At 40.1% G+C, this 13,766-nt stretch overlaps 1 protein-coding gene across 1 annotated transcript in view; it reads right to left on the bottom strand.

The window, feature by feature from the left end:
* DHX15 (DEAH-box helicase 15) overlaps nt 1-13,371 on the bottom strand; it is a 47,412-nt gene extending 34,041 nt beyond the window's left edge. Inside the window, exons 1-5 of the mRNA XM_085059238.1 lie at nt 13,176-13,371; nt 6,890-7,238; nt 1,936-2,129; nt 660-819; nt 86-304 (exon numbers count right to left, since the gene is read on the bottom strand). Of these exons, the coding sequence (XP_084915364.1) occupies nt 86-304; nt 660-819; nt 1,936-2,129; nt 6,890-7,238; nt 13,176-13,243 (990 nt within the window). The 5' untranslated portion in view covers nt 13,244-13,371. The remainder of the gene's footprint in view (nt 1-85; nt 305-659; nt 820-1,935; nt 2,130-6,889; nt 7,239-13,175) is intronic.
* Nucleotides 13,372-13,766: the final 395 nt, after the last annotated feature.

The following is a 13,766-nucleotide window of genomic DNA, read 5'->3' as shown; positions in this document are numbered from 1 at the left end:
AAAAGGTAACTAAGTGTTTCAGTCTACACAAGTCACTTAAAATAGTTTCTGTATGGAACTATGAATAGAAAACAGAAGGAAGTACCTCTTGTCCAGTAAGAAAGAGTAAGAGATCTCCTTCTTCTTCTTCACACATGTGAATTTGTATCACTGTTCGAATGGCAGCCTCAAGGTAGTCCCTTTCAGGTTCTGGAGTATAGAATATCTCCACAGGATGGGTGCGACCCGGGATAGTCAGAAGAGGACAGTTATCAAAATAGATCTGAAACTTGCCAGCATCTAAAGTAGCACTCATAACTATAACCTGTAGATTTGAAGGAAAAAAGTTACTCAAAGTTTACAAGAATTTGTGACGTTATGCATGCAAAATGTAATTTTAAGAATGTAAACTACATTTAAGAATGTTTTTATTATCTGAATACAGCACCCTTGTTATTAAGGTCCAAAAAAATTCCAAGTCCAATACATAAAGTTAAGCTACAATTATACCGTTTCTAGGAGCTTCCTAAATACAAAGCTCCTAGGGTTAGCCTTCCAATATGCGTTATCACAGACCAAAAACACAATTATAAAAATCAGCTAATGGTAAGCACGCAGATATTTTATTGAGTATACTTGCAACTAGAACAGAGATGCTGCTAGTCTTCATCATTACTGACCTTCAAATCAGATCTTTGTCTTACAACTTCCTTCAAAACTCCCATCAAGATATCCGTAGCCAGTGTTCTCTCATGGGCCTCATCAAGAATTATAACACCATAGCGCTCCAGCAAAGGATCATTCATTGCTTCACGAAGCAACATACCATCAGTCATGTACCTGAACACAAATAACAAACTGAGTGTTGGCATTGTTTCTAAGTTTGATGCAGAATCCTCTTTCATATTCACTAGGTTGCTTGTACTTCTAATAAACTTTTTAAAAGTAGGACCACCAGCAAACTACTTCCAACACTGTAACAAGACCATTTTAAGTTTTCAAATAGAAATAGAGTGTAAGTGGAATCTGTGATTATGGGGGGGAAAGCTTAGAAAAAAGGGGACGGGGGAAACAAGGCTTAGTAACATTTGCAATAGTTTGTAGACTTTTACTGGCAGACTTCCACACATAAACTTAAGAGACAGGGAAAAAAAGGGGAAAACACCCTCTAAAATCCAAGGAATACTGTTTCTGCAATTGCTCTCCTTTTCTGTTTGCAGAGCATCTGTTCACTTCTTGCTTTTCTGCTGCTGTTACATTTCTTTTTCCACATTAATTTTATGCCCAGTCTTTCAACTACCTGTATGACTGAAGAGAAGACATCTTTTGACAGAAAAGCATTAATCCTTGAATCACACTATGTGTGTTTTTAACTGAGCATTTGAATGTAATCTGCAAAATGATGTACTAAATGCACCTGGTTCCACTGATGCAGCACGGGAGTCTATAGCAGCTGACAACTAAGATGCTCCTGACTATGTGTCCCAAAGCCAGGTACAGGCCAGTTTTGAATCTTTGGATATCTCTCTTTACTGAAATAAACTACTGAACTTCAGCAGAAGTACCCTGAGTAGAAGATACAACACAGGAAACGTCAGCTAAATATGCAGCAAAGAAAAACTGCATGCTGAAGGGCTTTATTCTGAACAGCACCTTAAAACTAAAATACTTATTCAGATCACCTTCTTCTTTATGGCTCATTTAAAGTTAATTTCTATAGGGTGTCGTAATTTCTTTAGGAGGAATGAATAATTTCCAACTCTACTCACACCTCAGGTTTCTCTCAGCTCATGCTACAGCTCCTGTCTCTCTTCCCCACTCAGACACAAAGCACCAACCCACAGATTCACTCCCTTATTACTCCTTTCATAACTTTGCTCACACCCTTCATTACCCTGCAATTCCCCCACCTCCAAGTATGCTGTTATACCTTTACCTGACAGCTGCCATACTTACTTCAGAATGGTTTTTGCACTGCTGCAATCTTCAAACCGAATGGAGTAACCAACCTCCTGGCCCAGCATGACATCCATCTCATCAGCCACACGCTGTGCCACACTCATTGCAGCCACTCGCCGGGGCTGGGTACACGCTACTCCCCTCTTCGGGCCAGGTAACGAGCGCATGTAGTCCACACACCATTGAGGGATCTGCCAAGAATGAAATTCAGTGAGAAACACACTTCAAGTGGTCATATGTAATCTGCAACCTTTGAAGTGGATCAGAAGTTAGTTAGAATTCCAGAGATGCCAACTGCACACACAAAAATACCCAAAGCAGGAGAGCAGATAGACTAGTTAGTTGGATCCAATGTCACTTAAATAAAGCACTCTCATTAAGCGTGTACATAACTATCTTAAAAGTTATCACAGAAATACATGGTTTCACAGTACATTTTAGCCCTGTTAGATCAATAACTTTTACAGGCACTTAGCAGCAGCCAACACGCTCTGGACCAACCAAAATTAAAGCTAACACATTCAAAATTTGAGAAGTTTTATAGCAGACAAAATGTATTTTGTGTCTTGAAAAATAATGCTGATTAATATATTTAAGCAAAAATAATATTTTAGTAATAAAAAAACTGTCTTAGCCAAAAAGTACAACAAATAAAATGAACAAATAATTATGTACATTAGGTTTATTATTGCTCTTCTGAAATTTCAACAACCAGATATAAAACCCCTATGCTTTCCTTCCTGTGTTAGCACTCATTTTATTTGCCAGTCAGCATTTTTCTGCTCCTGTTAGGAACCTCGTAACAGTAAGAATCATGCAAAGTAAGTTTTATTCAGAATTCCTAAGGTCAGTACAGTTTGAAGAGGATAGAATATTCTCAACATGTTATCAGTGTGACACTTAATGAGCAGACATCTCCAGGCCTAACTAGTTCCAACCCCACAGACCTAAAAAAACCACTCCTCTTTAGTAATTACTTTTCAACTACTCTTAGAAGCACACAGAAAAAGAAAACATTCCCTTTATACATTGTACCAATAACAGCGAAAGCAATATAATTTAAACCACGAAAATGTCTGTTCTTCATTATTGTATTTTCACAGCACAATGGACATAAGTAAACACTAAAACAAACCCTGAAGCAGACAAGTGTGGCCTAATGCATTTTTTTAATGAAGAATGTATTTCCACTATAAATATACTAAAAACAAAGCAAACAGAATAGAAGTACGACAGGAGACTACTAGACTGCTGTGAAGAACTCAAATTTCGGAAAATCCTATTCAAAACTAAAATAGTTGTTTTTGAGCACTAACACTAGCAACACGAAACCCTATCCTGTAACATTTACACAGCTCCCCTGCTCCCCAAGTCCCTAGTAACAGCTCAACTCTAAGTATATTAGGTGAAGCTTTCTGACTTTAAACAGAGCAAGTCCTGAAATAAATTTTGAACCAGCAGGTCTGTCACGCCACTGCAGCATGAAATAGAACCAATTTAAAAGTGATTTTCCAGTAAACAGCAAAACCTTCAGCACTGGTATCAAATAAAAGAAAAGGGCTCCATAGACTTCTGTGTGCTAAGCTGGTATAAACAACCACCCAAAGACTTTTCCTGTCCAGCTTTCAAAGACCTACAAATACTAGGAAAAAGGAATTTGAAAAAGGAATGTACCATACTGCATTTTTCACTTCAGTCATGTCTGAGAATATACCAAACACTACTTATCTGGTTCTTATGAAACCTAGCCTGAAGTTAACTCTACTGAAAAAAACCCTATACCATCATCAGAACCACTGACTTTTCTAAAAAAAAGGTCATTTTATCAATATCAAAAGCAGAAGCAATAGCTTTAGTTACCACCATTTAATCTCAAAGACTTTCTCAATTAAGAGATTTTCAAATATAACTTCGATAGACATAAGGAGGTAGTGACTACACATACAATGGCCACTAAGATCAAGGATAAATGCACTAAGGGTTGTTAAAGACTATTTCAAAGTCAAAGGAAATTCATTTTTTTAAGGAATGCAGAACAAGAGAGAGAAGAGCACTGCCCTTTCTGGCTTTTTTGAGCCTCTCCAACTTACTGAGAACACCCTCAGTTCAAAGTTACATGGCAGAATTCTCTGAATTTTCCTTAGTTGAAAACCTGTATCAGTTCTCCTGCACACTGCAAAGGACAAGGATTAAGCTATACTGCGCATCTCCTTGCTTCTGAACTTCACCCGCCAAAAAAGCTGTTGAAAACGTGGCATCACTCATGTTACATCAAAAAGCAAAGGAGATGCTACTCTATCATTCTCTTTACAAAAACAAGTGAAATTATTATACCAGGACCATATATAGTCCCATATTTTAAAAGGAGCAAACATTGCAATTACAGCAAGCAACTAATCTCTTCCTAAGAGAAATCTGACACATGCATTTCACCACTGAACACACTCCCAGAACATTCAGAAAAACCAGTTAACTTTGAAGGTAAAGTTTAAATTACAAGTCAAGCCACTGCAAACACTAAAGAACTGAAAATTAACATTTTGGCTTCCAATATGCTTCTTCAGTACTTTGGGGGTAAAGTCTAAACAAGTGAGAGAAGTTTCATCTTCTGGTTTTTTTCCACTGCCTGAGCCAACCATTTCCAATCCTAGCTGCTCTACAAGCCTAAAGGGAAAACATACACATAATCATAGAATCACAAAATGGTTTGAGTTGAAAGGGACCTTAAAGATCATCTGGTTCCAGCCCTCCTGCAGTGGCCAGGGATGCCACCCAGCAAACCAGATTGCTACAAGCCCCATCCAAACCAGCCTTGGAACACTTGCAGGGCTGAGGCACTCACAACTTCTCCAGGAACCTGTTCCAGCATTTTACCACTCTCAAAGTGAAAAATTTCCTAAGACCGAATCTGAATCTCCCCTCTTCCAGTTTAAAAGTAATTTCTCCTTGTCCTGTCACTATATGACCATGTAAATATCACTCTCCATGCTCTTTCTAAGTCCTCCTTAGGTACTGAAAGGCCACAATGAGGCCTTCCCAGAACCTTCTCTTCTCCTGGCTGAACAATCCCAACTCTCTCAGCCTCTCCACAGAAGAGAGGTGCCGATAATCAGGGAAGGGACTTGAAAGGCAGCAGCTCACTATCAAAAAGACTATCTACTACTGTGTAGTTTTCCATTATCACTATGAAAGAGAAGACAATAATTTTGGAAATATTTTTCAAATATTGCTTGATTTTAATCGCATAAAATTGGCATTAATAGCTCATGTATACCTGTAGTTTAAGCATTAAAGGATTTCTTATGCTGCAGAAAAGTATTTATCTTGCTCTCATCAACGAATTTAAGAAGAGGAAGAACAATTATCCCCAACAGGTTTTAAGACACCAATCAACCACAAAAAGGATGTGACACTATCACATGCAAAACAGGTCTTCATTACACAGCAGCAGGGTAGTTTTCTATAATATGTACCTACAGAGACACTGGCAATTGTTTCAAAATGTATCTCCAACCTCACAGAGCAAATTCAGAGGAAACGGTGAGGCTTGCAAGACAGCTTATGTGCTTCTGGTAGGTTAAATCCAATTTTTAGGAAAGATGTGTTAAATTACTTAAATCCATTCAGAAAACAAGGGTTAAAGCAGTAAGATAACTCAGGAAAAGCTTTATGCCTGAGGAATGACATTGACAGTAAAATGTATTTGAAGTCATAGGTATGAAAAACACACAATCTTTAGATCTTCAGATTTAAATTTTCAGACCACACAACAAGTAATCTTGTTTTCATATAGGAAGTACCATTTTTTAGCATAAACATTCAGAATACTGCATCTTCCAAATAACTACATAATCAAACCTTTCTGAAGAATTCTATACAGTCCTGGTCCTGGCTTATATACTTTAAAAAGAGATATCGTAACACTACCTTCTAAAAAATACACTGGTTCCTAGAACGTGCAGCAAGGTCCTGTTTTCAGATATTTCAGGCACAGCTATAAAAGATATCCAATGTACTACTATGTCCTTCACATCTTCTCAACATCCAAAATTTTATGACTAAAAATTTACTGTCTGTAAGACTCAAAGTTAACTACAATGTGTTTTATAAAGACTAAAATATTCTTCCGTTTTCATTTTCTGCCTAGATAAAAAGATCTTATCAGATTACAGAACAAGGAACTTTTTTTACACTACTTTTCCAGACAGACTTCAAACAGCAAACCAGAGGATAAAGTTTTGAACAAGTCTGGCCTGCTATAAACAAACAGGTGTTCCTTGTATCTTAGATATTTCCTGTGTCCTCAAAATTCTTTTTAAGGGTTAAGGAGGTTCTGCACATCTGTTATCATTGCTTTTGGGGCTGATAAAGACTTTTAAAGCCATCAATGTACAAAAAAAAAAAAAAAAAAAAGTGTTTTTTAACTGCAGCACTGAAAAGCTGTATGACCTCTGAGAAGCTTCAATACCAAGGAAACACAAGTCTCTACCTCTCAAGTTTGAATATCACCAAAACACATGATCCCATCAGATGTCAGAACTGTATCTGACATTTCAATGCCTTTTAAGTTTATACCTGTAGCAGTAAGTTTCATGAAACACAAGTTCATATCTTGTAGCTGCTATCTACACAGCTAAATAAATTATTTGGAACCACCGCTTCAGTTTGTGGATTAGTACACTTCTGTCACACCATTAAATCTGTATCTTCCTCTACCAGATACCTATCAATCATAAAGCCTAGTGGAAGCAGTGGCCAGGGAGCAGTGCTGGATTTTTGAAGTGGAAGATGCTGTACGATTCTCCTTACCTTTGTGCTCACTAAGCAAATATTCATCAAATTAATTTTGCATTCAGTTTGTGAAGTATTCTTATACAATTAATTTCTCACACACATCTAGCAACAGCCACAACCTTTAAAAAAATTCAGTTTCATATAGATAAGTACTCACCTGTGTTGTTTTACCAGACCCAGTCTCTCCAACCAGCACAAATGACTGATGCCTAACCAAAATATCCGTAAATCTTTCTTTATATTCCCAGACAGGCAGCTGGAGCCTTTTTTTCAGGATATCGTAATATCGTGGTGTATGTGGTAGATTTGTGAAAGGGTTAATACTGTGTGGAATCATTGCTGGTTTTATAGCTGGCAATCCAGCAGCTCCATAATATGTAGAGTTAGATGTAGGTCGCAGATCCTTTTCCTTGTCCCTTTCTCTGTCACGATCTCTATCTCTGTCACGATCCCTGTCACGATCTTTCGAACGGTCATCTCGGTCCCTGTCCCGGTCCCGATCTTTCCTAAAATGAGTCAAGAGACACAGCAGAAAATGAGACATTGAATATTTAACGCAGAGGAAGAATTTAAATGCAACACAACCCTAAAGGTACCCAGTATGAAGTGGATACAAACCAAATCTCTAAGTCTTGCAGACAGCTACCTGAAAGGATAAGCACCAAGAAACAACAACAGCACATATGATGCATACTCAACATTAGTTAAACATAGCTACATTTATTGTACCTAAACACTACCACAGTTCTTATTACGGGCAAGATCAAATAAAGCTATCACATGGATAGATGAACATTTTAACCCTCTTCATTTAATGATTATTAAGAATCAGCTTTGCAGTGTAGATGTCTCACAGTTCTCCCCATCTCTGCTTGCTGCTGCAGAAAAATAAGAAAACTCTAAACAGTTTTTTTTTTGCCTCCCTACCAAAGGAATTATGCTCATGCACAAAGAACTAACTCATGACAACTAGCAAGCCATGGAAGGAAAGTCTGATTTTATTATTACACAATTACTTTATACGTTTTTTTTTTTTTGTTTCAAGTCTTACATACAATTCTGACTCCACCAACTTTGATATATGGATTGCTGAGTCTGGAACTTAAGACTAAAAACCACACACTACCATTCACAGAATCAGAATAGTTTAGACTGGAAATGACCCTAAACATCATGGAGTCCAACTGCTAACCTAACGCTACCAAGCTGTACAGTATCTTGTCCAGAATCATCTCCTACCACACACTTCAACAGCATTTATGTATTCCCATTTGTTCCAAACAGTAAGTAGAAAAATTTACTGCATGTGCAAAAGAAAAACAGCATTCTCAATCTCTGGCCTCAGTCTTTGTGAGAGTTTCTGATTCTGCAAGTCCATGTACTTGTTCTTGCACACAGTCCCACTCTTCTTACAAATACACACTCGCAAAAGAACTTAGTTTGACCCAAAAACTACAGCTACATGCTTTTAATAAAAATTCCCGATTCAAGACTTTGAAAAAAGTCCTGCTTTACAAAAACACTTCATTCCATTTTAGACTAGATTAAGTTAAAAGATTAGTGGCATCTTTGCCTGCAAAACTAAGGATATCCTCAGCTTTGGCTCTTCTCATGCATTAAGTGAAATCCCTTCAAAAAGGCAAAACAACAAACTAAGTCAACACCAGCCTTATAGTAAATGCACACATAAACATTTCTAGGAATATTGAGAAAAAACAAAACCTTTCCTCCTTCTTCACCAACACTCAGACATGTTTTAAGTGGAGAGCATGTCCAAAGAAAACTGCTGGCCAACACTCCTCTCTCTCTACGGCTTTTTTGTTCTAAACATGCAGTTGGTATTCAAATGTAACTACTGAAGTAACACCAAATTCCTACCAATAGAGAGGATGCAGTAACCAAGATTATATTAGTACTGATTCTATAAATTTTAATTCAAAATGTGCTGTGCTTTGGAAACAACCACCACTACTCTTCCTGTATAAATGAATAAAAAGTATGCAACCTTTTTTTTCTTCCCCTCAGTACTTCAACAGACTATGGCCACAGAAATTACAAGATTTTTTTAACATTACTTCTTTTAACATACACTCGTTGAAAATAAAGAAGGATTGCAAAACATACTGTTTACTGTCACTTACTTAACTCAGTTGCATACATATTCTCCTTAAGTTTTGGACTCTGAGTAACCTAAAAATTAAGACCTTTTCTAGGGCATTTGCTTGAACCTTGCTTCTAACAGAGTCAAATACTATACAAACTAGAAATTTCTTCTTACTGTAAAATTGCAGGCAGATATTGCAGAACCCAATAGGTTGATATTCCCCATATGGAAGTTATCCCTATTATAAAGTGAAGGAACTAGGCTCCACTATAGCACTCAAAATGGTGTAAGAGTCTTAATAGCATGTGTCAGCAATAAAGCTTCACACTTGCAGTTGATGAGATATTCACCTTTTAAACACCTGCAGGTACTATGACATAAAAGTGTATGGTCAGACAGTAACATCATTAGCAAGGAAAAGAAATAAAGTTATAAAGGCAATTTAAGAATGGTAGAGCCATTGTAAAATGCAACAACACACTTCACTGAAGGTAGATTAAGTCACACTACTAATGTGCAGGTTTGGTTTGTTTTTTTACAGTGTTCTTTTGTGTATGTGTATTTCTGAGGATTTTTATCCTTCACTAGATCCTTCACTGGGTATCTAGTCAAAGTGTAAATAAACCACATCAACAAAATCTATTCCATAACCACTTACTTAAACAATATCAGGTCAGCAGCTTCTGCGTTACAGACTACCAAGTGTACCCTCAGGTACGCTTCAGCCTCCCATGAAGCAGTCCTAGTGCTAAAATGAACAGATCCACACTGTTGCCAGCCCTTCCCCCCCATGTGTCAGCACAAGAATTTCACCAGCCTTGTGAAGAACCAACCTTCCCACCAGCATTAATTTAAACTTGGATCAGTTCTCTGATCTCGACTCCCCAAGACTCCCTTGTAGCACTTACTTCCCATGTTGGTAGCTACTTGGATGGGCTTAAAACAGACAAAAATACAACCTCAAGAACAAAAGAGTGAATTAAATGGAAGACAAATACAACGCATCATGCATGTGCCATTAATCTCCCATTTCTCAGTTTGTTCACTGAACTCTTACAGTTTTGTAATTGTACAAACAGAAAGGAAACCTATCACGCTCTATGTACATTTCAGAAGTAAAAAGGCAGTTGAGTCTCTTTCTTGTTTTCAAAAAGCAGAAGAGCAGCAGGGGCAGCCAGATCCCACCATAGAAACAACATAACATACAACATGCCTTCAAATTTACTCTCCAACACTTATAACAGTACTGTCTTTTTCTAAAACTGTTTCCCATTATTACTGAAGCTTAGCAGACACAGACTCCCCTGGTCAACAAGCAAAAAGAAGAATGATAGTTATTAATTATTCACTTCCTAAACTTTCTAAAAATGCGGCTTGGTAATTCTTCACTTACAAACTGTAATATTTCAGTTGCTTTTTCATTTTAGCACGGAGAAAACAGAACTCAAACACAAACCCTAACAGTAAAATAACATAATCACACTAGTCTTGTGCCTGAAACCCATAACAGCCTCTGACCAGAAGGGGGTTGGGATTTTTTGCTCTGCTTTTAAGTGAAGAAGTCTGGTCTGCCAACTGCTTTCATTTCCTTACGTTGACACATACATAGTATATACACACATGAACACAAAAGTAGCACTACACTAACTGCTAAATAAGAGTGCTTTTTTGGGTAAAAAACCATATACCAACACAATTAAAAAATAAAAATGGAAACAAAGGACTCAAGGTAAACCACTGATCATCACAGTGAAAGTCTAAGCCCATCTAACAGATCATTAGTATCTTTTCCCATTACAAAACACAGCAGCAGCTGATGCAAAAAAGGCAATGCAGCTAAAGGAGTTTCTGTTCTATACAGAAAATAACCAAAATACAATTAGGCTGAATGATACATCCCACTAGATCACTAGTACTGATGTTACACACCTGAAATATATTTGAAATTAATGCATTTTAAAATAGTACGTATGTAATTCATACAAACACTGTAATAAAAGCCTTCCATACAATTTCTAATTTTCCAAAAAGTTTTTTACTTCAAACATGATACTTCAAGTCTGGAAGAAAACAGATGTCATGCAGATGTTTAAGTTTACACCAAACAATTACAAACCTGTTGGTCACACAGAGCCCGTGTGGCACTGCTGCCATGCAGAGCCACCCATATTAATAGAGGCCTCCATTAAAAAGGAACTAAAAAATACAGGTTCACTTGGTCTAACTTTCAAATTTGGCAGGTAGTCCAGTTTAGATGCAAGACAAGCTACTGTTCTGAATGCAAAGTGGTAATAATTCGAGGAGCTCATCCAGCTTAATCCAGCTCCAAAACCACCTAAATTGCAGAAAGGCACTCTCAACATGTAGGAAGACATGTACACACATGCTTTTAACAAGACTCAGTGCATCTGCCTTATGGCCTTGTACACACTACAAAATCATACTACTCTAAAATAAAACAATTGTGTAATATCAGTATGCCTCATGCAACATGAATTTAGATTTCAGGTCATCTAAGAAACAATCATGCTCAGTAACTATGCTTGTAGTGACTTGTTCTCAGTCCTATGCCATTCAATGCTTTTACTACCAGAGGAGGGGACAAAGAAGTGGCACAAGACCAGCACTTCTATACCTTTTAGGTGCCATAAGGGTCAAAGTCTTCCATTTTAAAAATGTTAATACTAGTGGGAACTCACTATAGTATATACAAAATGATAAGGCTAAGAGTTAAGAATATTACATCATCAGTAAACACAACGACAAATAAGCCACATCACAACTGTAAAACCCACCAATATACAGACAAGGAAATACTGACCTCTGATTATCTTTACAACCAGCTGTAACAGTTGTACGTTTAAAGAACGCCCAGTTTTGACACAACCACTTGATAATTCTACAAAAGCTTCTACATACAGAAAAGCTACAACTTGATAATTCTACAAAAGCTTCTACATACAGAAAAGCTACATATGTGCAACATTTTATAGACTCAGAGGAGCTATTTCAACCTCTGGGAAATCATACAAAAATGCATTAACAGAGACAAATAGCTCAGTACATTTCTTTCGAAAAATATGATTATGATCACTGTACAGACAGGAAACAGAAGCTGAATAATAAACACTTCTTTAGCCGAGAAAAATGCATCAAAGTCTAGCGGCTAAAAACTGAAGCGGTACAAGCTAACCTTAAAGAAAGGCAAGTTTTGCAAAGATTATTTATTAGTGAATATTAACTACTGCTATACTAAGACTTATAGTTATTGCAATCTTTGAGAACAAACGCAAGGATTTTTCTTCTATAAATACTCTAGTCCAAAACGATGCTGATGGACTTGAGCAATTGTTTAATTCACGGAAGTCTCCAGTGGTCCACAAAGAAGGCCAGACTAGATAAACACAGCATTTCTTTGTACTCCTTGAGACTTCAGAAATTTACTTTAAAGAGCCGCCTATTTTTCCTCCCCCTCCTGCCCAATTAGAGGGGAAAAGATTACGTAAAGAAAGCTCTAAAGCAACTATGAATTTAAAGACAGCATCAGTGCATTATCTGTGTTCCTGCAATTTTATTAATCTCAACAAAAAACGCTGAAGCGTGTGCAGTACAGTCCTAAAACTTTGACCCCTGCAAAACTAAGGAAAAAATAATCACTCCCTTGCCCCCGATCTCAAAACCCACCTCACCATTGATTCTCACTTGAAGCCAAGCACATCACCGTAGGTGACTGGGTAACAGACGTTAACAAAGGAACAACGCTCCCACCGGGGCACGCACTAACAACACGGGCTGCACGAACCTCGTGCTCACCTCTAGGCCCACGTCTGCCAGACCTCTCAACACAGAGAGAATCAGTAAACAAATACAAAGGAAGGGGCCAGAAGGAGGGGCAAGACAGAGTATATATAAGGAGGAAAAGACCTGCAAACAAAGCACGGCGCGGGGGCGCGGGCCCAGCAGCGCGCCGCCCCGCCACGGGCGACCAGCCCAGCCCACTCGCCCAGGCGGCTGGGCCGGCGCCTTCCTCCCTTCCCCCTCCCGGCGCCGCCGCACGAGGCCCTGCCGCCCGCTCCCGCCGCCATCCGCCCCCCGAGGGGCCCGCCCGATGCCGGCCGGGCCCAGCGCTCCGGGCAGCCGCCAGCCTTCGGGGCCTGCCCGGCCGCGGCGGCGTCGCTGCAGCCTCTGCCTGCCCCGCAGGACGGCCGCCCCGCGCCCCGAGGAGCCCCGGCCCCGGAGGGGCGGCCGGAGCCGGGGATGCGGCGCTGATGGCGCGGGAACCGCCGCGATCCTCGCCGCCCGCCCCGCCGCGGGCCGCGCCACCCGCGCCGCCCCTCACCCGTCGGTGGTGCGTTTCTTGCTGGAGCTGTAGTCGTCCCCCAGGTCGAGGCGGTGGCGCTTGGACATGGCGATGGCGGTCGGTCGGTCTGTCCGGCGGTCGATCGGTGCGGGTGCGGCGGGCGGGAGCTCCGCGCTCCCTCCCCGAGCGGCGGCGCGGCTAGGCACGGCCGACAAAATGGCGGCCGGAAGGAAGCGCCGGGACCGCGCGAGGCGAGGGCAGCCTCCCCTGGGCGCGAGCCCGCCGGCCCCGCCCCGCCAGGCGCGCGTTCCCGCGGAGAGGGGAGCGGGAGGTGTGCTGCCGGAAACTCCCCATCGTGGGGTCGATGGATCGTGTGGTCATCGGGGCTGGGAACGACCCTTCAGGTCATCCAGTGCAACCGCCCACCCAGCACTGCCGCTGTAGGGGTTACCAGTGTAACCGCTGAATCACATTGAGCCAACACCTCTTGAGCACCCTCAGGGATGGTGACTTCACCACCTCTCTGGGCAACCTGTTCCAGTGCCTGATCGCTCTAACGTTGAAAGGCTTTTTTCTAAGATCTAATCTGAATGTCCCCTGTCTGAGCTTGAGCCTGTCTCCTCTAGCAGT

Source organism: Lichenostomus cassidix, chromosome 4 (genome assembly GCF_008360975.1).
Source record: "Lichenostomus cassidix isolate B80296 chromosome 4, HeHo_3.0, whole genome shotgun sequence".
NCBI lineage: Eukaryota > Metazoa > Chordata > Aves > Passeriformes > Meliphagidae > Lichenostomus > Lichenostomus cassidix.
The sequence above is the reverse complement of the archived record's forward strand: the minus strand, read 5'-3'. Positions and strand labels throughout refer to the sequence as shown.